The following is a 25,152-nucleotide window of genomic DNA, read 5'->3' as shown; positions in this document are numbered from 1 at the left end:
ATATGGAAGATAACGTATTCAAGAGAATAAGCCAGAAACTTTAAAAGTTTTTGGTGTAAATTTTGTTTTAATTGGAGCAGTTTGGCATAGAAGATCACTTTGGATCAGGTATAGACCCCTCACCCTGAATGTCAGCAGTGACTGATGATGGACTTTAATGCCTTTCTGTACCCCAGTTTAGTCAAGTACTTCATTGGTCTATGACCTTTTTGTCTTCTGAATCACCTTTGAGACTTCAAAACGTCATGGCTGATTACATAAGGACTGTCTTTAGAATGCATTGTACTAATTAAAGGGCAATCATAGAGTTGAGCTTGACCTTGGCTAGCTAGGAAGAACCTGCCCTGCCCACCAATCCCCGCACACCAGCTCTCATGTATTCTCCCCATTTGCCTCCGAAACACACAGGCTTTCTTTGCTGCCCTTCCCCTTGGTCTCTGCTTCTTGTTTCCAAACAGAACACATGTGCAACTCTAGTAACAAATCTTCCCTAACGTGGGCAGAGGGGGCACTCTCATGCTGAGCGGCATAGTAGGCAGAAGAAGCCGTAATTTATAATACCAACTCACTCTGCCAGGGGGATCTGAAGTGTCTCTGGAAAGTTCTGTCCTAAACACTTGGTCCCCAGCAAGGCTCTATTGTGAGATGGCAAAAACTTTAACATGGAAAGGCGCTGGGGTCACTGTTTCAGAGGGCCTTAGGGAGTTCTGTGTTCTCTCCCTCGCTCTTTCTTTACTACATGGTGAGCAATTCTCCTCTGTCACACTCACCCCACCATTACTGAGGGGCACACCTACCTAAAAGCAGTGGGTCTAACTCAGTGGCTCTCAACCTTCCTAATGGTGAAACCGTTTGATGTGGTTTCTCATGTTGTGACCCCTCAACCATAAAATTATTTTTGTTGCTACTTCATAACTGTGATTTTGCTACTGTTATGAACCACAATGTAAATGTCTGTGTTTTCCAGTGGTCTTAGGTGACCCTGTGAAAGGGTCAGTCATTTGACCCCCAAAGGGGTCACAACCCACAGGTTGAGAACTGCTGACCTAACTAATAAGGACTGAGACTACTAACTCACTATGTAGCTGAGGATGACCTTGAACTCCTGATCTTTTGGCTTCCAACCCCCAAGTGCTGGGATTACAAAAAGCACCATCTTTCCCTGCACTGACCTGACTTTTTAAAGATTATTTTTACTTTTAGATTGTATGTGCATGTGCGTCTGCATGGATATTTGTGTCTGTGACTACAGTGCCCGTGCAGGCCAAATGAGATCATCTGATCCATGGGAACTGGAGTTACAGGCAAGTGTGAGCTTCCTGACGTGGGTGCTGGGAACTGAACTCTGGTCCTCTGGAAGACCAGTGAGTGATCTTAACCATGGAGCCATCTCTCCAGCTGGCCTGATTCTCTAAAGCCTGATTCCAAAGTATAACTCTAGAAATGAAAATGATTATTATAGTAACGGAAAGAATTTCTTCTGATAAATGCACTTTTTGTCACAGTCCTGGAGACCCCTTTGTCACAGTCCTAGGGACCCTTGGTTGGATCTACACGCAGGTCGACGACCTTGGGGGATGTATCTGTCGTGTGTCCTGACTGAAAGTCTTGGAGGCTCACAGATGTTAAACTCTCCTTTCAGTCATTCCATTTATCTTTGTCATTGGGTTCTCATGGAATGTTTTATTTTTCTTTATTTTTCAATGGAGGAAATTTTGGCTTAAATAGAATAAGAATATATGTAAAAATTTAGTTAGTAAGCAGTGAAACTAAAATTAAGAAATTGCAAATATAAAAGCTAAGGGGAAGAAGAGGAGTTGTCTTAGGCTTTTTCCTAGACTGTGCGTTGTTTATTTCTGATACTTTATTTCACACAATGTGCCAGTTCCATTCATTTAGTGTTCACGTTTCTAACAGCAACACAAATAAATAGGAAACAGGAAATGTTCCATGAAAGCCCAGTGGTGCTGTTTGCAGTGGGACTGGAGGTAGCACATCTCGGGAGGATGGTTGAAATGAATAAGAAGAGGGTGGCCATCTGCAGAGAGGGCAGAGTTCCTCTCCAAGTTAATTTCAGTGTGGAATGAAGTTCTTCTCAGTGCTTTAGTGACACAGTGACAGTCCTGTGCAAGAGGGGCATCCTTCCCTCTGGAATCCACGAGGCTCCCGTTTCTCGCAGCCCCTGCGGTTGTGGGTCTGCTGGCTTTCAGGGCTGCTGTAGGGCTGGGGAGGATTTGGTAACAGTAGAAGACAGTCAAGTGCTGTAAGCAGTCAGCAGTTAGTTTGTGTATTTTAGTGCATAAACACTTTTAAGATAGTTACAGACCTTTAGTTAATTCTACAGGTCTGAACGCCGTCACTAAAGCCTATTTTATAGTCTTGAGCAACATAATTGAAAAGGTGTTGTTGTAGGATGTGATTCACAATCTCAGGAGAAGCCCTGTCCTCAGGGTACTCATGAGAAACAGTAGTAATTGTTTAACAGCACAGACAAACAGGGTGATGGCTGGACATGGGGAAGGTCTACCGAGGACTTTTGGAAATCTCTGACATATTCCTGGGCGTTCATGTTTAAGGCTGAGTACATGCTCAACAAAGACATGGAAGGACCCCAGTCTTGAACAATGGCCTTGAAGCCACGCATGAGCAAGAAATGGAGTCAAATTGACTAGCTGAGCACTAAAAGAATGACCTGGTACATACACATAAAAACAGGCAGCTGACCTTGGTGCCGAAAAGTGATCTTGGGTACTCGGCTAGAGCGGTCTACGCTAACTGCTGAACCATCTCCTCAGCCCCATCACCCAACATTTTTCAAAATCCACAAAACAATCCTAAATTTTATTAAAAATTCAGTGGTTCCAGGATATACAAATGATATTGAAAAGAATGAATAAAATTGGAGATGCATACACCCTGATTCCTAAACTTCCTACAAAGACCCAGTAATCAAGATCATAGAGTACCGGGTAGGGACTTACATCTAGTTCAATGGATCAGAATGGTTCAGAAACATCCCTCTATGTTTAAAAACAGTTATCTCTTGAGGTATTAAATACATCAGTAGGGAAAGTATGCTCCCTCAAAGTGGTTCTATTACCGCTGCCTGTTCACATGCAAATAAATGAAGTGGGAGCCATTCCTCAGGTATACAAAATTTGACACAAAGTGTCCCATAGACTTAAGTACAAATCCTAAGAAGAAACCCTATGAGTTAGAACCTGAGACTGATTTGATTATGTTTCTTCCGTATGAGATGAATTACAAATAACAAAAGAGATAGTTCACCTTGTCACAATTAAGACTTAATGCATCATAGGAATGTGTGTGTGTGTGTGTGTGTGTGTGTGAGAGAGAGAGAGAGAGAGAGAGAGAGAGAGAGAGAGAGAGAGAGAGAGAGAGAGATCGATCCAGTTGGTGTGTACATACACCTCAACCCAACTGATGCGGACTGAGAGCAGGTGGATTAGGAGGTGAAGGCCAGCCTCCACCCTTGACTGTATAGAAAGTTTGAGGCCAGCCTAGTTGTGGCTGTGTGAGGCCTTGTCTGAAGAGAACAAAAAGAAGAAGGGGGAAGAGAGGGAAAAAGGAAAAGGAGGAGAAAGGAAGGAAAGGAAGTACAAGTCATAGAATAGGAGAAATGCATTTGGATGAAATATCAATTAAGGATGTGTATTCAGAATTTAAGAAAGTAATTTTATACTCAGTAAAAAGATGAACAACTCAGTTAAAACTGTACAAAGTATTTAAATTGATTCTTTTCCATTGAAGATACTCAAGGACCAGTAAGTACATAAAACAATACATCATTAATCATTGGGGACAAAGCTATAACTTAACACACTCACTTAAGAAAATACAATGAGAATATCCATAGATAATGCAGAGAAGGGTGGGAAGTAAACTGGTCTCTGGATGCTGGAAGGATGTAAATGTGGAGCTACTTTGGGAAACAATTTTACATTCCCCTAAAATAAATACTGAATGCAACCAAAGTGCATTCTCTCTCCCTCCCCCTCTTTCTCCTCTCCTCTCCTCTCCTCTCCTCTCCTCTCCTCTCCTCTCCTCTCCTCTCCTCCCCTCTCCTCTCCTCCCCTCCCCTCCCCTCCCCTCCCCTCCCCTCCCCTCTCCCCTCCTCTCCTCTCCTCTCCTCTCCTCTCCCCTCCTCTCCTCTCCCTCTCCCTCTCCTCTCCCTCTCCTCTCCTCTCCTCCCCTCTCTCCTCTCCCTCTCCTCTCCTCTCCTCCCCTCTCTCTCCTCTCCTCTCCTCCCCTCTCTCTCCTCTCCCTCTCCTCTCCCTTTCCCTCTCCCCCCCTCTCCCTTCCCTCTCCTCTCCTCTCCCTCTCCTCTCCCTTTCCCTCTCCCTCTCCTCTCCCTCTCCCCTTCCTCCCCTCTGTCCCTGCCTCTCTCATCTCCTCCCTCTTTCCATCTCCCTCTCCACACACACACATAAACACAAAAGCAGTATAAAGAAAAGTCATATCTGCACAGAATACTCTATACATATGTTTGTAGAAGCAGTATTTAAAATCACCTGAAAGTTGAAAATAGCCGAACTGTCCAGGAATAGGTGGATAAACAAACTGTACACCTACAGAATAGGATGTTAGCCAGCATATAACGTGATAAGCATTGGCACCTGCTGTAACATGAATGAATCATGAAAACATAATGCTAAGTGAGGCAAACCAGTCACAAGGGCTGCATGTCGTATGCTAGCGTGTAGGTGGAATGTTTGGAGAGGGCAAAGCAGAGGCAAAAGGGTTAGTAGCTGCCTGGGGCAGGGAGGAGGGAGGGAGGAATAAGGACTGACAGTTAAACAGGGAGGAAGTTTCTCTGGGGATGATGGCTATAAAATTCGATTGTGTGGATATTACACAACTGTGAATACATTAAAAACATTGACTTGTATACTTGAGTAGGAGAAGTTTGTGCTCTGTTAATTATGTCCATTTTATTTTATTTTTCAGACAGGGTCTGACTATGTAGCTCTAGTTGGACTTGAATTTGCCATGTAAACCAGGCTGGCCTTCAGGGATCCACCAGATTCTGCCTCATGAGTGCTGGGATTAAAGGCATGTGCCACCATACTAGGCTCACTACATCTAATTCATAAAGCTATTTAGACACTGTAAGTGTCTCCTGTAGCTGGAATTTTCCTGTGCCCCACCTGTCCCATGGTCAGCACAAATCTCTCTCTCCAGCCAGTCCTGCAGCTGCTTGGACCCAAGTAAACACACAGAGGCTTTTATTAATTAAAACTGCTCGGCCATTAGCTCAGGCTAACTACTGACTAGCTCTTACAGTTGAATTAACCCATAATTCTTATTTATGTTTAGCCACATGGCTTGGTACCTTTTCTCAGTTCTGCCTTCACATCTTGCTTCCTTTGTGTTTGGTTGGCGACCCCTGACTTAGCCTTCCTGTTCCCAGAATTCTCCTCTCTGCTTATCCTGCCTATACTATACTTCCTGTCTGGGTACTGGCCAACCAGCATTTTATTTATCAACCAAATCAGAGCAACACACATCCACAGCATACAGAATGACATTCCCATCGGTCACCAAAAAGAATAAGAGCTATTAGTGTTTTTGAGATAATTAGTAAGGGATATTAGTTGTGTGTGTCAATACTAGTTGCATATATTAAGATACTAATTGTACATCTATGGTGGTTTGAATGAAAATTGGCCCCCATAGGCTCATGGGGAGTGGCACTATAAGGAGGTGTGGTCTTGGAGGAAGTGTGTCACTGGGAGGGGAGGGGCTTTGGGGTTTTAGAAACTCAAGCCAGGCCCAGTGTTGGTCTCTTCCTGCTGCCTGCCAATTTGGATGTAGAACTCTCACCTCCTCTCCATCACCATGTCTGCCTGCATGCCGCCATGCTTCCCACCATGATGACAATGGACTAAACCTCTGAACTGGAAGCCAGCCCCATTTAAATGTTTTCTTTTGTAAGAGTAGCCATGGTCATGGTGTCTCTTCACAGCAATAAAATCCTAGCCATGACAACTTATAACCTATCATTTGTGCATATTAACTGTGCATACTAATAAATTAATTGTGTATACTCATGGCATCCCCGAGACAGTTTCAGACACGAACATGTCAGGCGTCAGTCATGCTGTTTTCTGATGCCGTCTCCCATCCTCTCCTTCCTCCTCACATTAGCGTCCCTTCTTATTCCCTGGTACTCACACACACCTATGTTATGTGATGGGGTTGCCCTCTATACCGTGTGTCTTCTTTTTGCTGTGAAGGGATGATGGCTCTTATTGTAAGAAGCTTATTCTGTATCTACTGAGATGACTGTATGGTTCCACCCTTGGGTCTGTGCCTGAGATACATTACATTCATCGGTCTGTGTATGTTGCCCTAGCCTTCCATCCCCAGACTGAAGCCAACTTATTCATTGTATATGATCTTTTTAATATGTTTTTTTAGTTCAATTTGCAAGTATTTTAATTACGATTTTTGTGTCTGTGTTTATCAAGAATACTAGTCTGTTGTTTTATCTTCCTCCTTTCTTTTTCTTATTGTTACATCTTTATTGCTTTTAGATATTAGGTAATGTGGACTTTATAGACTGAGTTTGGATCCATCTCCTTTCTACTTCATGGGGTGTTTTGGGAAATATTATTGTTAGTTCTTCTTTAAAAGTCTAGAACAATGTATCTGTGAAATCACCTAGTCAGGGGGTTTCCCTTGATGGAAGATTTTTATTACAACTTTAATCTTATTTATTATTGACTTATTTAGATTTCATATATTGTTGGTTCAATGTTTGTGGATCATCTTTGTCTAGAAATTTCTCTATTTCTTCTTTATTTTCCAACTTAGTGGCATAACATTTTTTAAAATATTTGCTAATGATTATCTGAATTTCAGGGGTATCTATAGTAAAGTACCTTTTTAGTCTCTAATCTTATTTATTTCTGTCTTTTCTCATTTTTTAAGATTAGTTTGGCTGAAAGTTGAACAAGTTTTACTGCTCTTCAAATCTAGTATCTGCTCAGTTCTTTGCTTCATTGAACTTTGGTATTTTTATTTTAATTTCTATTTTTGTTTATTTCTTCTCTAACTTTTTCCTTCTACTAATTTTGATTTCATTTATTCTCATTTTTCCAAGACCTCAAACTGTACCTCTAGGTTATTTGATTGAGATATCTCTTTAAATATAGGCACTTTTCTATAAAATTCTTTCCTTGAATAAGTTTTGTTAGTTTCACTTAATTTTAATGAATTTCTTGATTTCCCCACAAGTACAAGTTGACAAGTTTCATTTTATAAAAACTAGAAGAGCAAATGTGATTATCTAATTATTGACATGCTTTATTTTATTTTATTTTTATTTATTTATTTATTTGGTTTTTCGAGACAGGGTTTCTCTGTGTAGCTTTGCGCCTTTCCTGGAACTCACTTGGTAGCCCAGGCTGGCCTTGAACTCACAGAGATCCACCTGCTTCTGCCTCCCGAGTGCTGGGATTAAAGGCATGCGCCACCACCGCCTGGCCAACATGCTTTATTTTAAGGATGTTTGAGCAATGACCTCTGTTATTCTAGTGGATTATACTTTGATTATGTGTCAATATTCTTTTCCCAGGAAATACAACACATACAAAATTTTCTTGTGTGTGTTCAAGGAAACTGAATAATTTTACTGAACACATGATTGGGTAAAGAAAATGTGGTACATATAGCCAATGGAATTTTGGCATTCTTGGGACAATAGATGAGTTAGAGATTGATATGTTAAGTGAAATAAGCCAGCCTCAGGAGGACAAATCTCACATGCTTTCTCTTACGTGAGGAATCTAGTTTTAAATGTATAGATCTGAGAGTAAAAGCTTGACTAAGGGGGGAGAGAGGAAAGTCTAAATGGAGGGCGAAGGGAGAATGTGAAAATGTCATGGAGTACATGTGATATGAAAGTCCAGAGAGGATGAAGGAGATGAGTGTAGGTGGCATGCAGGTGATCGGAGGGAACAAAAGAGTATGGGAAAAGGTAGGGTAGGTGAATAAGAACAACATATAAAAGAATATGTGCTTGTATAAAATGTCATAGTGCAATCGAGGTGAACAGTGCCACAGTAAACATGATGAACATGTGTGTCTGTGTGTGCTGACTTGGAAGGTTTTTTGATATATTCCCAGGAGTGGTATAGTGAGGTCTTGTGGTGGTTCTAATTTTAGGAGTTTTTTGTTTGTTTGTTTGTTTGTTTGTTTGTTTGTTTGTTTGTTTTTTAGGAACCTTCATAGTAATTTCCAAAGGGCTGCCTTAATTTATACTGCCACCACAGATTTACTTTAAGATGAAGGATGAAGAGGAGGGGGAGGAGGAGGAGGGAGAGGAGGAGAAGAGGAAGAAAACAAGCCAGATTTTATGGAACTCACATGTAATCTCCAAGCTGGGAGCTAGAGAAAGGCAGGCAGATAGATTTCTGAGGCTTAGTGGCCAGTCAGCCTAGCTTAACTGACAACCAGTAACAGACTCTGCTGAAAATAACGTGGACAGTGCTCTTGAGAAACACCACCTAAGGTGTCCTCTGGCCTCCACAAGCATGCACACAAGTGTATGTACACTCCCACACTCATGCACCTCTACACACACACATTGACTCACACTCACACACGGATATAACACACACATGCAAACACAAAACATGTTGCAAGCCTGCCTTACATCTCATTGTTCTGAGCTCTTGAGCTGCAGATCTCTGACTTGACACACACATTCACACAGAATCTTTTGTCAGCGATATGTACCTTCTCCGTGTGGGTGCGTGCCTGTGGATGGCTTCTTTTAATATCCTTAACTCGTGGACTCTGTAAGGACTATGAGTTAATCATTTAGAAGGGAAGTCTGGCAATGACCAGGAATTGGTGTCACATAATTGCCCAGCTAGGAGCTCATAAAAATAAGAATTCTGTATACATAGGGATTTGCTCTGTTAGCATTCTCTGGAGAATAGAACCAATAAGATATACATTTTAAGTGAGATGAATTACAAGGAGTGGCTTACATAATTAATTCCATGGTCAGCTATCTGCAGTTGGAGGCCCACCCAGGAGTCTCATGAAATGGTTCAGACTCTCGCACAAGCCTGAAGGCCTGTGGACCAGAGGCACCAGGAACAGGAGTTGCATGTCAAGCTCAGAAACAGACAGAAGAGAAAAGTCTCCTTTCTTCTCCTTTGTCCTCATCAAATGGACTAGATGATGCCCACTTGGATAGGTGAGGGTGATCTTTTGTGTGTGTGTATATATTTGTGCATGTGTGTGTGTGTGTGTGTGTGTGTGTGTGTGTGTGTGTGTGTGTGCATGTGTTCGTACCTGTGTCTGAAATCCAGCAGTCAACCTCTAGTGAGATTACTAAGGGCCCACAGTAATGGCTCCAGCTTTCTTGGGGGCCCCGGGGAACTAAGCTCAGTTCTTCATGCTTGTACAGCAGACACTTTACTGCCTGAACCATCTCTCCAGTGTTGGTTTGTCTTTGCTCAGACTCTTAATTCAAACCCCGAGTCTTTCTGAAACCAATGCCATGGGCATACCTCAAATTACAGCATTTAGGCAACTATCTGGAGACTCTTTAACCAAGTCAGGTTAATGAATGAAGTTAAACCACACCCTTATATAGCCAGAAGGAATACTGCTGACTTGCCTTTACAGGGTGCCTTCTCAGAAGTGTCCATAACACTTAAAGAAGGATAGCGCTCTCTTGTTTGATTTTTTTTTTTTTTTTGCCTTGGTATCTCCTTGATTTAAAACCTTTCCTTAGATGTCATTAAAATAACACAATTTTCAACAAAGAATGGTTTGTGTATTAAATAATACACCCTGGGGTTGGGGATGTAGCTCAGTTTGAGGAGTGTTTGCCTGGCAAATGCAAAGCTCTGGGTTCAGTCTTAAGAACCAGAAAGAACAAAAAGGACACACCCTTTAGTTAGTTATTGTCAGTTACTTTCTATTGCTATAAAGAGGCATGATGACCAAGGAAACTTATAAATGAAGCATTTGATTAGAGGCTTGCCTACAGTTTCAGAGGGTTAATCCATGACCTCCATGGTGGGGAGCATGGCAGCAGATAGGCAGGCAGGGCCCTGGAGCAGTAGCTGAGAGTTTACATCTCATCCACAGGCTTGGGGCAGACTGAGAAATAGGCTGGGCTTGGTGAGATCTTTTGAAACCTTAAATCCCATTTCCCAGTGATACACCTCCTCTCAACAAGGCCACAAATATATACATACGTGTGTGTGTGTGTGTGTGTGTGTGTGTGTGTGTGTGTGTGTGATATGTCATGACATAAAAAGGAAAGAAGGTACTATATGAATCTGCATCTGCATTTTTCTAGGGGAAAACCCTAGCTGTACAGGGTTATCAGTTGACAGCATGCATCTGGAAATGGCTTTGTAGATGCAGAGTAGTGTGAGCAATGAAGGTAATCATGAAGGTAAGTTAGTGTGGGGCTGTCAGCATTTCTTATCAATCTCCAAGTCTGAACAGAGAGGCACATGCCTGAGAAAATGCTCCCTGGGAACAGAGCAGCCTGTGTGCACTGGGGCAAACTAACCATCCATCCATCATAGGGAATACACCGTACCCATAGCAGGACAGCAAGAAGATGGCATTGACTCCTGGAAAGATCAAAGTCTCAAGTGTACTTGCTCATGTTATCTCACCTTGTTCTGGTCAGTAAAACAGCCCCCCGCCACGTGATCCACTTTATTATTGGTTCCATCATACAATAGAAATCTCCTGGGGAGTCAAGGTGATGCCTCTGGGTTCTCGAGCCAGGACGGATCAGAGCTGAGACAGAAGTGGAGTCAGTGGGTTTGTTCAGTGCGGCACACTCGCTGTGTAACACCCTGGGACTCACATGGCCCGCTGAGGTACGCCAGAGGCTGAATGTGGCTTACAATAGTCAGGATCGCATTGTGTGATTGAGGCTGCGGGAACTGGATCCAAGTCACTGTTAACAAACCTGCGAACAGCACGTGGCTCTTGGGAAAGGGAATCTTTCTTAGGAAAGCTGGGTGTTGTACTTTCCTAGTGAAGCCTTAACGACTCCAGTATGAGAGTGGAGGCATTCAGAGTTCCTTGTGTGACAGGAAAAGCAGTCCCAAGCCGACCAGCAGATGCAATGCAGGGGAAGCTGAGGCTAGAGAGGATGTGGGTCTCACCCTCTCTGAGACACATTTCCCAGTTATTATCCAATGTTCAAAGGACATTTATAAGTCTGTGTTACCAGTCTGAACATCTCTGTCTTGATTTGGACAAAGAACCATTTAAAACTTTTTTAGCCCAAGGGAGAGTAGAGACAGGGAGTAAAGCAGTGTAACTTCGTGTCTTCTGCAACAGATGCCTGTATACACAAAATGCTTTGTTTAGGTGTGGCTTTCATAGCGAGCCTATTTTCTACGTTAAAATCCATTTCTACCACCTCTTAAATGTCATCTAGTCTAAGGTCAATGAGACCCAGCTCTTGGGACTGTCTATTTCTGTGGCGTATTTATGGGTTATTTCAGATGGTAGAACTTGGGGCGCTCCTGTGGAGACTGCTCACTACAGAGTGAGCCTGAGGGTGTAGCCTGATGACCTATCAGTAGCATGATCAGGACACGGGTCCTCAAATGACCTGTTAAATTAGAAACTCGGAGGGTGGGGCTTGAGGCATCTATGTGGCATAGGTTCCCAGAAGTCTCTGATGTTGCTGCACTTGGAGAACACTGTTCCAGGAAAGGCAGGCCTATGCTACAGTTTGGATCAAGTTTCTCAACTGGAGAAATCTCTGTTCCCTCTGGTTTCTCTGTAGGGCCAGTCTGGAGGTTGAGTCCTCAACATAGGGGACATTTAGTCTCTGGAAGGTTCTGGTTTGTCCAGCTGGACTCACCTAGGAGTGAGAGAAACCCCCAGACATAGTTATGTGTACTCTACACTTGTCAAGAAAATCTTTCGGCACCAAGGCTTGCTCCACATTGTCTCCCTTAAGAAGCCATACCTTGTCTGCATGGCATTATTTTATCACTGGTGTTTTGAAGTTAGAAGATGAAAGGGCGCATGCACACACAGCGTGTGCTGAAAAGCGATCTCACCAGCCCTTTGTCAGGAGTCTAGTGGTCGACTACAGCGTTCATAATAATAGTGACAGTAATAAACACTCTCTAAACACTGTGTCTTTTATAAAGTTATTCATACGTGTTAATGTGATTTTTAAATAGTGTGCATACTAGGGAAAGTGTACGGCAGAGATACCGTCCTCACTATCATCCTGATCGTCACCATCAGGAGGCAGGTCCAGAGCCTGTGTGAAATAGAAGATAAGGCTAAGCTGTGTTTTCTCATCCTTTTTGTATCGCACCTTCATAGCATGGTAAGATGAACCAAATGGTGGAGGCTTTGTTTCTAGAACACCCCCATGCAAGCCCAGAAAAGCGTTGATCCCTTTTGCCATCTTTCAAGCTGCCAGAATCTTGGAACTAACTATTGATACTCTGTCCTTCCCAGTCACCCTCCTGTAGCAATTCTACCTTACCTCACTGCCCAAGCAGCCGGTGGGGTCATACCATGCTGACAGTACAAACCCTTTTAAAATTCCTTCACAGATGAGAAGTTTTTATTTCCCAAACTTAAGTCCTTCTTCACTCTGTGAGTACAAAAAAAGAGAGTATTTCGGTTTTTTTAAAAGTAGTTTATTTGGCATATAAAATAATGGATTTCCCTATGACATTTTCATCCATATGCACCACCATGCTCTACTCTTGTACATCCGACATGACACCTTCCCCCAGCCCCCTTGCTCCCCCTTAGCTGGTCCCCTTCTGCTTTCATGTCAGACGTATTTATGTCGTTAAATCGAAACCTGCTTATAAGAGAAAATGAGGCACTTTCCTACCACCCCATTATATATGCATTCTCCCTGCCACGCCCCCCATCCTTTCTTTATCTTTTAGAACAGGTTCTCATGAAGCCCAGGCTAGCCTTCATCTTGCTTAGTAGCCGAGGGTGACTTTCAACTTCTGATCTTTCTGCCTCCGCCTCCCTAGTTCTGAGATTACAGGCATGCATGCACAAGTTTGGTTTTATGCGGTAGAGGGGGTTCAAACCCAGGGCATCTAGTGTGCTCAGCGAGTACTTTACCAACGTATCCCCACCTCATTAAGCTCTTTTGTTGGGCATTTCACACGTGAGATCGACTCCTGATCCTCAACATGCTGATGACGTGTCCATTTTAATCAGGGGGGGTGAGGTTATGCTGCAGCTTCAGACAACCCTGGGATTGCGGCCACAGGCGACACACTGCCTTCTTGTTGGGACTTCCTGTTCGTGACTGTGATAAAAGCATCCTTCTCATCACTGTTACTCCCAGGGACTCAGTCAGAGTCCCCGTGCCAAAGAGAACAGAACGGAGGTCCTGCAAAATCTAGCAGTAGTGATTCAGTGCTTGACCTAGGACGCGCTGCTTTCGCTCCCATCTCACTGGCCCAGAATGTGTTTCTTCACCGTTTCCTGTAGTGATAATAGCATACCACCTGCACACCGCCCTGTAGTCTCCTGTAAGGAGTGACTTACTGGATAATCGTGGGGGCTCCTGACGGTCACAAGGCCAACTGTGATCCAAGCACTCCCAAGCTTTGTCCATCTCCCACCTCCAGAAGGTTGGTGGCAGCAGTGGCGGTGGCGGGGGTTGGGGGGGAGAGGCGATAGAGAGGGTAAAGGCCGACCTTCCATCCACAGGGTAATATTGGGAGTTAGAGGGATGGGCAGCCCTAGAACTACAGTTAAATTCCAGAAAGTCTGAAAATGTGCCGCACTGGGAATGTGACAGTCATTACTTCATCGTCCTGGTACATACTCCAGGCCAGCGTGACCCCAGTTTGAAAATGCATTCTGCCCATGAATGCTGGCAGGACACATCTGAGTAGGGCTGTTATTTAAAGGTACTGCAGTTGCTGCACACTGCAAATGAACGTAGCTGGTATGTGGTATGTCTTACCACCTCCATATCAGCTAAATAATCTGCCCAAAGGCAGTCGGCCTCTGAAATGACAGAGCCCTGGATTACTCCTTATCCATTCTGTGAGTTCCCCAAGGGAAGTACAGAGTGTATATTTTCTGGAAGTAAAGTTTATTATGTTGTTTGAAAATGTTACTCCGAGCAACAGATGTTATTTTTGGAGCCTGTGCAACTTTATTTTAGAAAAAAAAAAGTCTTGGCCGGAGTTAAAAGCTCTCTGGTTTCGAGTGATTGGTATACAGGCTCCCAGTCTGGTTTCTGTAGTTGTGCCGTGACTGCTTGCAGGCAGAGGCAGCAAGTCGTCTACCGGTTTTCACCGGTTTCCAGACTTGGAGTGGTCACCACCCTGCTGTGACTAATGCACCCGGGCTCAGAGACACTCCTTGCCCTAACCTTCACTTTGAAGAACCACGCGCAAAATGATGGAGAATCTGCTCGTGTCCTCAGAATCAATTTGGATTTGGTACAGTTTGTTCCTCTTCATTTGGCTGTGAAGAATAGCAGTTTGGAGCCTCAAAGGGAGCGTGTGTACTCCTCTGTGCCAGGAGGATTATTCACAATTTCCTCTTATGTGAAAATTCTCAGAGTGGCACTGTGGCTTAATGAAGGCAGCACTCTCCTGGAAAACTTCAATAAGACATCTCTGGATTGTCTCCAGGGGACAAAGGTCAAGCTTCCAATGGAAATCTGACTTCATTTTTGCTTCATTCTCCTACACCTTTGACTCTTTCGTGCCGGTCATCACTCTCTTGTGGGTGGCTCATTATGAAGAGAAAGAAAGCAAAGGAAACATGAGTAGTTGGAGATAAGTGAGGTCTATGCCCAGGAAAGTGACAGTGGCTTTTCTAGAGTACAGGGCAGGGTGCTGGGGTGGATTCTGCTGCTGACTGAGATCCAGCCTGGCCAGTAGATGTGCAGTCTAGTAGATGCCTCTCGGGATACTGGGCTTCAGCCAGGTGGCTGCACTGAGGATCTGATGGTCCACTGTGGATCCCTATTTTGTCCCCAAGGAGAAGGTTCAGTTCTTGCTGCTTGGGAAGGGGTATCCGTGAGCTTCCTAGACTGCTGTGGGCTCTGGAAAGCAGTACCTTCCTAATAAACCGCCGTGGTGAGCACAAGAGACAGTCTGAACACCTGGGCCATGGCGGAGACTCAAAAGTTTGGTGACCACATTTTGAGTTCTGAGCTTCCTTCCAGAAGCAGGAGAGAGGAACATGGAGGAATCCAGGCTCACGGAACAGTAGTGGAGCTTTTTTGTGTGACACTTGGAGTCAGATTTGAATCAGAACTCCACAGGTCCATGAGGGTCAGACCTGATTAATTGTGCCATGTGCTGGCAGATACCTGGGCAGTTCTGATCAGTTTCCAGCTTTGCAGCTTCGTTCTGGTCCTTCTTCCAAGTGTGCGTGCTAGGTGAGAGGCAGCCTGCAAAAGGCTGAGGGGTGGAGGAAAGGGGGAGAACCAGGATGTTTCTTTCTCTTGATGTTTCCTATGGTATTTCCTGCAGTATCTGCATCTTGGCTAATTACCTGAAAAAAATAAAAACTCTCCCTCATATGTGAATTCCTCTGGCCCCAGGTTTTTTGAGAAACTCCAACACTGTGCTCTGATTACCCAGCTCCTCACACCACCATCCCACTTCTTATGCATCAATTCCCTTCTGCTCTTGACTTTCTGTGATGGTTAATTGTCACTCTCAACCTTATTGGATTTAAAACCCGCCTAGGACATTAGAGAGGTGCTCTTGTAGATGATTTTGTGTGAAGGTATTTCCTCAAAACTGAGAGTAAAGATTCATACTGAATGTGGGCAGCACCATCCAATGGGCATAGGTTTGAACAGACCACGAGCAGGTGGTGTTGGTGGTAGGGGGAGCCAGTCCCCTGAATTCCATCATTCCCTAGCTCCACTTCCTGTCACCATGATGTGAGTGGCTTCCTCTGCCGAATTCTTACTGTTACGACGTTCCACCCAGGTGTGGGGAACTGGGTCATCACTGACTGAACCCTGAGCCCTGAGAAATCATAAGCCAAAACAAAAATTTCTTTCTCTTTGAAGTTTTTTTTCTGTTTAGTATTTTGTCATAGCACTGAGGAAAATGACTTGGGTAACCTCCTAGTCTTGAGCTGGGCCCTCAGGTCATTCCTTACTTTAGATAATAATGCCCCTGTATTAAATGGCCTCTATTTGGAAAACCCAGAGCCATTTCCCTCTACTGGAAAAATCTCAACTTGCAGGAGATGTCATCCACTAAAGCACCACTTTTTCTCCAACAGATATCTGTGCCTATTCCTTCCTCAAATATTCCTCCTTCTAACCCATTTATTTCCTTCACATTCCTGCTGAACTTTCATTCTCTCAAGGCATTTTGCCTTTCCACTCAAATCTGTATTTTCATCTGAAAATTAGCAGGCACTATTTGATATATCGTTCAGGATGCATGATTCGGAGTCATAGGATGAAATTAAGAGTCTTAATTGGGATTATTTTCTGTTCCCTGCTGTCTAGTCATCTAGTTTTCCTACTGTGGAGTTCCTTTCTCTCTCTCTCCCTCTTTGAATATCAGGCCACCTGGCGGGGTGACCCACCTGGCTTTTATGCACTGCTCCTGATACTATGGCTCTGCTCACAGCCAGGGAGACTACTCATGATCCCTGCCTCATTCTGAGCTATTTCAACAAAAGGCAGAAATAGGGGTCCTCATTAGCAAGAGCAAGCAATACATCCATCGCTTCAGCCAAGTCTCTCAATTCTTAGCACAACTGTTTTCTGACCAAGGCTTTAGCTGTTTTTAACAGAGGAGCTGAAACTGTTCAGGTGAAATGCCAAGGTCTGACACGGTGCCATCGGGAAGTCCAGGCTCAGGTCTTCACTGTGATGGCCATCAATTGTGTGCTGAGAGGCACGGGGCCATTTTAAAAATAAGAGCTGGGTACATAATCTCTAAGAGTCCATGAACAGAAAATTATAACTGTAAAGTAAATCTGTTTGTTGTTTTTAAAAATCTATTTCTTTGTGATTTATTTTTTGTCATTGAGAACAAAAGAGGCCTTCGGGTGCACAGGAAAACACGTTCTCTGCTCCCTCTCTCACCCCAATATTCCTATCTGTGTTACACTTCATGTTCTCACCCAAAGGTGTGTGGAGAGGTAAATTCGCTACTACCCAATCTCTCTCACAGGTAATGAGCGTCAGATGGAAGGATTAGCATGGCTAAGATCACAAACACCTTCTAGTATATTATTCCTTTTGGTTTGCGTTATGGATGGAGCCCCTACAAAGGTTCCCAAAGCATGGACTAGAAAAAGTCATGTTTCTATGGAATCCGCCCTGGCCTTACATCTTCAAACCCTTGCACTCCATCTCCTGAGGTCAGCTGGTTTATACCTAGAGAGGTTGCTACAGCCAGTGAGAGAGCTTTGACCCTATCATCAGCAAAGGACATAGCCTAATACTACCCCTCTGTTGGTTTAATATGCATCAAGAAAAGATTTTAAGACAAATGATCAAACTATGATCTCAAGAGAGTGACAGACAGAGAGAGAGACAGAGACACACACACAGAGTATACTGCCTACAAACTGTATAAACCACTGCACTGAAATACACCTGCAATTTTGTACAAAAAGGAATTTGCTGTAGATCGTGTGTAGTTGTGTTGATCTTTCCCTCTTCTGTTTTCCAGCATTTATGATTGTCTCTGAGGCTTTCTTCTGTCACATAGAGATAATGGAATGCTGAAATTCTCCACTGTCTTAGAACTAGACCCATTCAATCACCATTTTCTCTGCTGTCAGGAAGATAAATTAGTTTGAAATTTTTTATTGCAGTTTGTTTTCTTTGGGGTCTGATTTATTATTCTCCCAGTAAGCATAAGGAAATATCCAAAATCAACAGCCAGTAAAGAAGTAAAAATCTCAAAATACAAAATGCAAGTGAATATATGTTAAAATCAACAACTCAGCTTGCTATTAAATTAAAATGATCCAGCTTTATGTAAGAACTAAAGATTTATTTCTGCATTATCAATGTAGAAAATTATGCAAATACCATGAAATGCTGAGGGTCCGTGCCAAACAAACAAGGTCCTGTCAGAAGACACAAGAGGCCAGCTTGAGAGGACTCTCACTATCCAGTCCCTGTGCAAAATAAATAATGGCAGCAATGTCTTGCACTCAATGACTAAATTGAGAATGCAAGTGTAAGTGTGATCATAGTAAGTTGCACCCAAGAGTGTCTATGTCCTCACTGATATGAGGAATAAATGAACAAATAAGGCAATGAAGAGAAGGATAAGTCTTCCTTACACTACTGTGTCACCAACAGCTATGGTAGGAATGACAGAAGGCCATCAATAGGATGCCATCATCAATGGGAGGAGGGGCTGATGAGAATCAGGAAGTTTACCAAACATCTGAGCATCTCTCACAGATTCCATGTTACCTGTGGGAAAGTTGTAGAGTGAAGGGGTCATAATATTTCCAATGTATCTTCAAATGGTATATAGAAAAGAAGTGTAAATAGCATAGAAAATTTCACATGTGCAATTGTATGCATATCATATCATTTGTATATATTTGTGCATATGGACATATATATGTATAAATGGATATTTGTGATCTGTGTGGCCAATATACAGCCATACAGCTTTAGGGAGAAAGAGAGTAAATACTAAAACAAATGGAACAAAAATCTAACATTTAGGCAAACAGAATATCAGAATCATTTGTTGTCTTCTCATAGATTTGTTTGAAAGTGCATCAGAAAAAGAAACAGAAAATGCTGGAAATCAAAATTTCCCCACAATAGAGACCATGTGGTCCATCTCAGCACAAAGAGAAAGATGCTCGACTTCCTGAAGTGAGCAGCTGGATTTCCTGTTCTCTAGTCCTTAATAACCTTTGTGCATTTTTGGAGCTAAAATTCTGTTTCACTTTTTTCTTTTTTTCATGTTTAAGTATAAGATGGAAACCAAAAAGAGAAATATCAGCAAAGTTAGTGTTGCATCAGGGATGGGAAGATGATAGCAAGTTTTAGCAGCACATCCTCATGAAAGAGAGATATGGTTGTTTCCAAAAATGGCCATAAATTCCACCCTTCAAGTTGGTCTCACATAGTGGGAATTTGTTTGAAAAATGACTTGCTTCTCAAGCTTCTTGCATGTCCCACGTGACATTTTGTCATAGAAACACTCAGGGTGGTTGGATTGTAAAATATTTCCCCAAATTACAAAATATTTGAAAGCTGATACCAGACTTACACTCTTATCTGCTGATTGTAGATAGTCTTAAACTATTTTGGTATGCCTGGGCATCTGCCTGCGGGTGCAATCTGATTGGTGTCGATTCTTCCCTGCTTTCTTAAACAGAAGAGTTCTAGAGAACAGAGCCAGGAACACAGCCGACCCATCTAGAAGGAAAGAACCTGATAGAGAAGACAGGCCAGAGAAGCTTGGTGGATCTGTAGCTGGTCCCCCTCCCCGACCCCCCTCCTTCTCTCACTATAATGGGCAATGGATATTTTACTGCACTTTGCAAAGTCTAACACTTCGTCAAGTGTTATCTCACTTAATCTCCTTAAAAGCTCCATGAGATAAACACTATTTTTATGCACATTTTGTGGCTCCGATACCTGAAGCTTAGAGCAGCAGCTTGCCGCATGTGTGTGTAGTTGCCAAGCTTGGGCTGCCCTTTACCTTGTGATGAGTTCATCACTCGACTCCACCTCTCTCTCCTGGGGACTCAGGAGGCAACAATTGCAACACACCTTGCAGCCAAGTGTGTTGCACACCCTTGTTTAGAAATAAACCGACATCAGCTCGAGTTTCTCTGAACCCACCGTTATCATCACCAGGCATGAGGGCCACCGTGGTTGATGCTCACGGTCTCTCTCTTCTGAAGCTGCTGAGATGAGACATCCAGTGAACAATGACTGCAAAGTTGGTACTCAGTGATGCAGCTGCAAAAGCTGATGTGGGATCGGTGAGAAGCTAGATGCGTGTGGTAGTTTGAATGTAATTGACCCCCATAAACTCCTAGAGTGGCACTATCAGGAGTTGGCACAACAGGTGGCCTTGTTGAAGTAGGTGTGGCCTTGTTGGAGGGAGTGTGTCACTGGGGGAGGGGGATGCTTTGAGGTCTCTTTTCTACAAGCTTTAGCTCAGTGTGACACAGTCCACTTCCTGTTGCCTCCTGATCAAGATGCAGCCAGCACCATGTCTGCCTGTAGGCCACCATGCTCTCCACCATGATGATAATGGACTGAACCTCTGAAATGTAAGCAACTACCACAATTAAATGTTTTTCTTTATAAGAGTTGTTGCCAGGCAGTGGTGGCACACGCCTTTAATCCCATCACTTGGGAGGCAGAGCCAGGCGGATCTCTGTGAGTTCGAGGCCAGCCTGGGCTACCAAGTGAGCTCCAGGAAAGGCGCAAAGCTACACAGAGAAACCCTGTCTCGAAAAACAAAACAAAACAAAACAAAAAAAAAAGAGTTGCTATGGTCATGATGTCTCTTCACAGCAGTAGAAGCTAACTAAGACAATGAGGAAAGACAGACCTCTTCAGTGGGACTCTGAATCTGAAGTCCTGATCTACTGAGGAGCCCATGGACAGTTTTTATGGGAACATGTTCTGTTTCTCCTAACCTTCACGACATGTGGGGTGTTCTGCACTATGGAAGCCGAAAATCATTCCAGTGTTGTTAGCAAACCTGTGACTTTGCCACCCAGAAAAATCTATTAATTTCCATCACATTAATAGTTGCTATCTTAAAATGTCACTTATACTTTCCATGAAGGTAAAATTATGGTAGCTATTAAATTCAAAACTAAATCCTATTTAAGAAGCTAATGAAGACACAATTACTGTGTTTCATTTTTAAATTATTTTTACCATTATGTCAGTGTTTTAAACAATGTAATAGTGGTATTTCAACATAGCTGGTGTTATCTATAATTATACATAATATATTCTGTAAAATATTATTATATTCTAAAATATCATTATAAATATTATTATGGTATTTCAACATAGCCGGTTTATTTGTAATTATGCTTATCATATATGTTATAAAGTTTTACTGGGAGATATGAGTCACAGGCTCTGTAAACATGACCCACAGAAGAAAAGCGGTTAAGGATTCTGTAGCAAAGACCACACTGGAAGGTTTCTTTTGTGTGTGTGTGTGTAGGGGGGCATCCTCTGGCTTAACCCAAGCTGCTCCAAGAGCCCTCTGGGAGCTCTATAGTACAAGACATTTGAAATCCCAGATGAAGTTAGTAGTTAGATGTGAACACACATCCAAGTACTTCCCAGCCACAAGAAGGAAGACACCATCACCACACCCACTCCTTCCGGATCCCAGTTTCTGCCCACCCCCAATGCCTCCTCTCCTGCCTACTCAGTTTGAATGAAGGTATGTCTTCTGGAGCTCAGTGAGACCCAGTGCTCTGGAAGCCAGGCCTGTATGAGCAGGCCCAGCGGGTGGATGGAAGCCAAGACTTTTGTGATTCTCTCCACCCCCATTTTCCTGTGGAAACACAGCTCAGGAGGCCTATGGCCTCAGGAGGGTTGATCCACCAAGTTCATCTATTCCCTTTACTGGAAGCTCATGTTGTCCTTTGGTGTGACATTTTCTCTGATTTCCCTGGTTTTAATCCTTCATTTTCCAGCAGGGAGAGCCTGGTCACATCTACATATCTACCCAGGTGGCCCCAGGTGTGTGCATATTTTTTGGATAGTTATAATGCATCATCAACACTTAAGCAGAGAGACCAAAAGCTGCACAGATGGTGTTTATAAACACAACTTCCAAGGATCGCTGGGGTGACTGCTAACTCTTGTTTACACTATCTGACAGGGACCGATGAACTGCCCTATGTTCAAAGTAGCGGAAGCCTTTCTGTGCTCTGGAACCAGCAGTAGATGACCATGACAGCTCTTTGAAATTCCCATGGGTTTTTTTTTTTTTTTCCTCTTGACCAAATTATTAATCAGGCTACAGAGCTATTTGGCCAAAAGACATAACCAAACTCAGAATCTTCTCTGATTATCAGGTTCCCCTTCATTCTGCTTTGAGTTATATTCAAAGCAAAATTTGTGTTTGGCTTCATAATGGACTGTGTGGACATTTATAACAGATTCTCCTTCCTGGTTGCTTTGATCTGGCAAAATCTGGAACTGGCCTCACATAGATGGCAACGTGAAGTGGACCAGGTGGTCGGATCCAAAGGCAAGCTGGGCAAAGCTGCTGTTTTCTGCAGAGTGCCAAGGAGACTCGGGGACACATTGAGAGATAATCTGCATCTAGCCTCAGCGCGGCCATCACAAAGTACCATGAGCCAGGTAGCTTAAGAATCAGAAATGTTTCCCTTGCAGTGCTGAGGTGAGACTTTCAGAGTCCAGTGCCAGTACGTGTTTTCTTGTGACGACTAAGGGAGAATCTGTTCCATCTTTCTTTGCTAGCTTCTGATAAACTTGAGTGCACCTGGGCTTTGGTTTCTAGGTGGTTTTCTATCCATGTCTTTCTCATTCCTTTTTCTCATTTGTTCATTTTTGCATGTGTGCACGCAAGCACATGTACACATGTATATCTGTGCATGAACCTGGAGGCCAGAAGAGGGCACTGGGTATCTTTTCTATTCTTTTGAGGCAGGGTCATTTCTTGAAGGTCCTTCTCAGCTATGCTGGCAATCAGTAAACCCTAGCTATCCTGTCTCTACCTCTCTGGAGAATGGTGTTATAAGCACACACAGGGCACCCAGCTGTTACACAGATGCTGTATCTAAACTCCGGTCCTCATGATTACATAGCAAGTGCCTTTAAGTCCTGAGCCATTGCTTTAGCCCCTCCGTTCATGTCTTAACATCATCTTGTTCTGTGTGCTTCCGTCCCTAGGACCAAATTCCCCCTTTAGAGAACACAGTTGTAATTGATAACAGCCGATGAAGCCATCTTAACTCGGTCAAGTCTGCACAGGCTCCGCTTCTAGATAAGGTTACATTCATGGGGGTGAAGGCTTTACATTGGGGAGGACGCAATTCAACCTGTAACATTATCCATCTTGAAAAATTCCCAAAGAAGATAATTTGTAGCTGTTGGTGGAGTGTGTAGACTCAGATAATTTGCCTTTAGTGAATGTATTTATTCTAGATGCCTTATGTAGGTGAGGGGATGCCAAAAGGATCAAATTATGGACCTCTTTTTCCTTTATAAATTATAAATGTTCTTTAATTTCACATTTCCCCGGAACTGATTCTTGCTAGTTCTTCCTAGAACTTGTTAGCATTCTCTTCTGAGTGATATCTTTTCCCTTTTGGTAAACTATAGAGTCTCTCTTGCTCTTTAAACACACGTCTAAAGATCAGGATAAAGAGTTTCTTTTATGAACAAAGTATGTGTCTCTGGCCCTGTTGTGAGGGAAATTTAATGGAGGGGCATTCATATGAAAGGAGCAGAGCTCACACCGCAGGGGTGGGGAGCAGGGAGGGGGGAGCAGGGCGGGGGGAGCAGGGGTGGGGAGCAGAGCGGGGGGAGCAGGGGGGAAGGGGGGGGCTCACACTCGGGGTTCCTCCTTGATCCTTTCCAGAGCAGCAGTGGCTGGTTGTGTTGTCTATAAACAACAGATAATTTTAAAATTCAAGATGAACACCTATCATAGTGCCCCCCCTTCCTTCAAGGAAACCCTGGGTGACCCTCAGACTGCAGAGTGGCTGGAAAAACACTGACCCAGAAAATAAATGTGTGACAAGTCACATTTTCCCCATTACTTAAGGGAAATTGTGGTGTTAATTTTTATTCTTAATCTATCTGTTAAGTGTAAATCTATGAGTCACTGAACTGCCTCACTCCTACACCATAAATATTAGGACTTACAAAGAGGTTGAGTCCACGTGTGATGAGCAAATACTTTCCTATTTTTTCTAAGTAACAACAGAAACTTGAATGTCATTGAAAAGCAATGTTATTTTCAAAGAAAAGTTATACTAATAGAAGAATCTTTTTTTCCAGATAATAATATAATTGCATTAGGCTTTAATACCTAAAAGCATGCAAGCTAAATCTGGTTCTAATCAAAAACAGCCCTGTTAAACTTCAAATACTATGTGAAGTCAATTAAGAAAAAAAAAGTTTGATTCTGGCAGATGTCTATTCCTAGTAACAAGGAACCACGAGGCAGAAATCCCACCTGCGCTGGCTTCCCCAGGTCAAGTCATCACACTGTTTCCAATATGGAAACTTGGGCACAGTGTCACAGAAGGGACAGCACACGTGCCCTCTGTCCTTCCAGAAGACTGTCCTGTATCCCACCTAGATCATGGAGCGTGAAGTAATAATCTGCCGTCTCCACGAGGTGCCAGCACTGTCCAAAGCAAGGGCCTTCTGTTTCATCCTTCTCTGGCCTTTTGAAGTTGGAGGGAGTGGGCACTGTGCGCAATAACTTCAGGAGATAGCCCATATGCCTGGGTAGAGGGGGCAGAAATGCCAGTCAGTGTCCGAAGCAGGTGCACCATTACATTTCAAAGCATCTGAGTCATCTTGGGACAGAAGCACCGATGAAGAGCCATCTTAAAGATGTGATTTCAACTTCGTTGCATCTTTGCTAATAGTTCTCTGCTCCCCTTTCTGCCCACCCCAGTAGCCCAGCCTCTGTGCTTTCTGTAGGACAGACTATCATTTTCTGCTATTTCCTTGTGAAACTTGGTGCCTTTTTTTGCAATCTTCCTGTTTCCAAAGAGGATGAGGTTTTCTCCCTGTCTTTGGTATGCATTGCCAAGACGACTGTAGCCACTGTCCTCACAGTGGACAGCAGTGGTAGTTAGAGCACAAGACAAACCAATCCCTGCCTTCTGTGTTTTCTAATCCCAGAGTCATTGGGTGTGTTTTGTAATTATCTCAGAAAACCTTTATTCATCTCCAGAGTGCAGGCAGAAAGTTGCTATTATAGTTCATTTAAACCATCATGAAACAAGTCAGAATTCTGTAGAGATGACACTCAGCATTTACTGTAAAAGCAGATTTTACAACCAAATGGTTTCAGCAATTGAAGGGGGCCCTAGCAATAAGGGTAACATGCAATTCACCAATCTCTTGTAAGTGGGAAAGAAAACCACTTACCTGACTTATACAGGAAAGCCAAG

The 25,152-nt window shown here is 43.3% G+C and overlaps 1 protein-coding gene across 3 annotated transcripts in view; it reads left to right on the top strand.

Annotated features, from left to right (window-relative positions):
• Window positions 1-25,152, top strand: part of Rerg (RAS like estrogen regulated growth inhibitor) — a 104,784-nt gene that overhangs the window by 40,836 nt on the left and 38,796 nt on the right. Inside the window, exon 1 of one of the 3 annotated variants that reach the window (XM_076568114.1) lies at window positions 9,199-9,232. The exons of the other annotated variants lie outside the window; for them this stretch is intronic. Coding sequence (XP_076424229.1) covers window positions 9,214-9,232 — 19 coding nt within the window. The 5' untranslated portion in view covers window positions 9,199-9,213. Of the gene's footprint in view, window positions 1-9,198; window positions 9,233-25,152 lie in introns of those variants that run through there. 3 annotated transcript variants of the gene reach the window in all.

This window comes from Peromyscus maniculatus, chromosome 3 (genome assembly GCF_049852395.1).
Source record: "Peromyscus maniculatus bairdii isolate BWxNUB_F1_BW_parent chromosome 3, HU_Pman_BW_mat_3.1, whole genome shotgun sequence".
NCBI lineage: Eukaryota > Metazoa > Chordata > Mammalia > Rodentia > Cricetidae > Peromyscus > Peromyscus maniculatus.
This window is presented reverse-complemented; position numbering and strand designations above follow the sequence as displayed.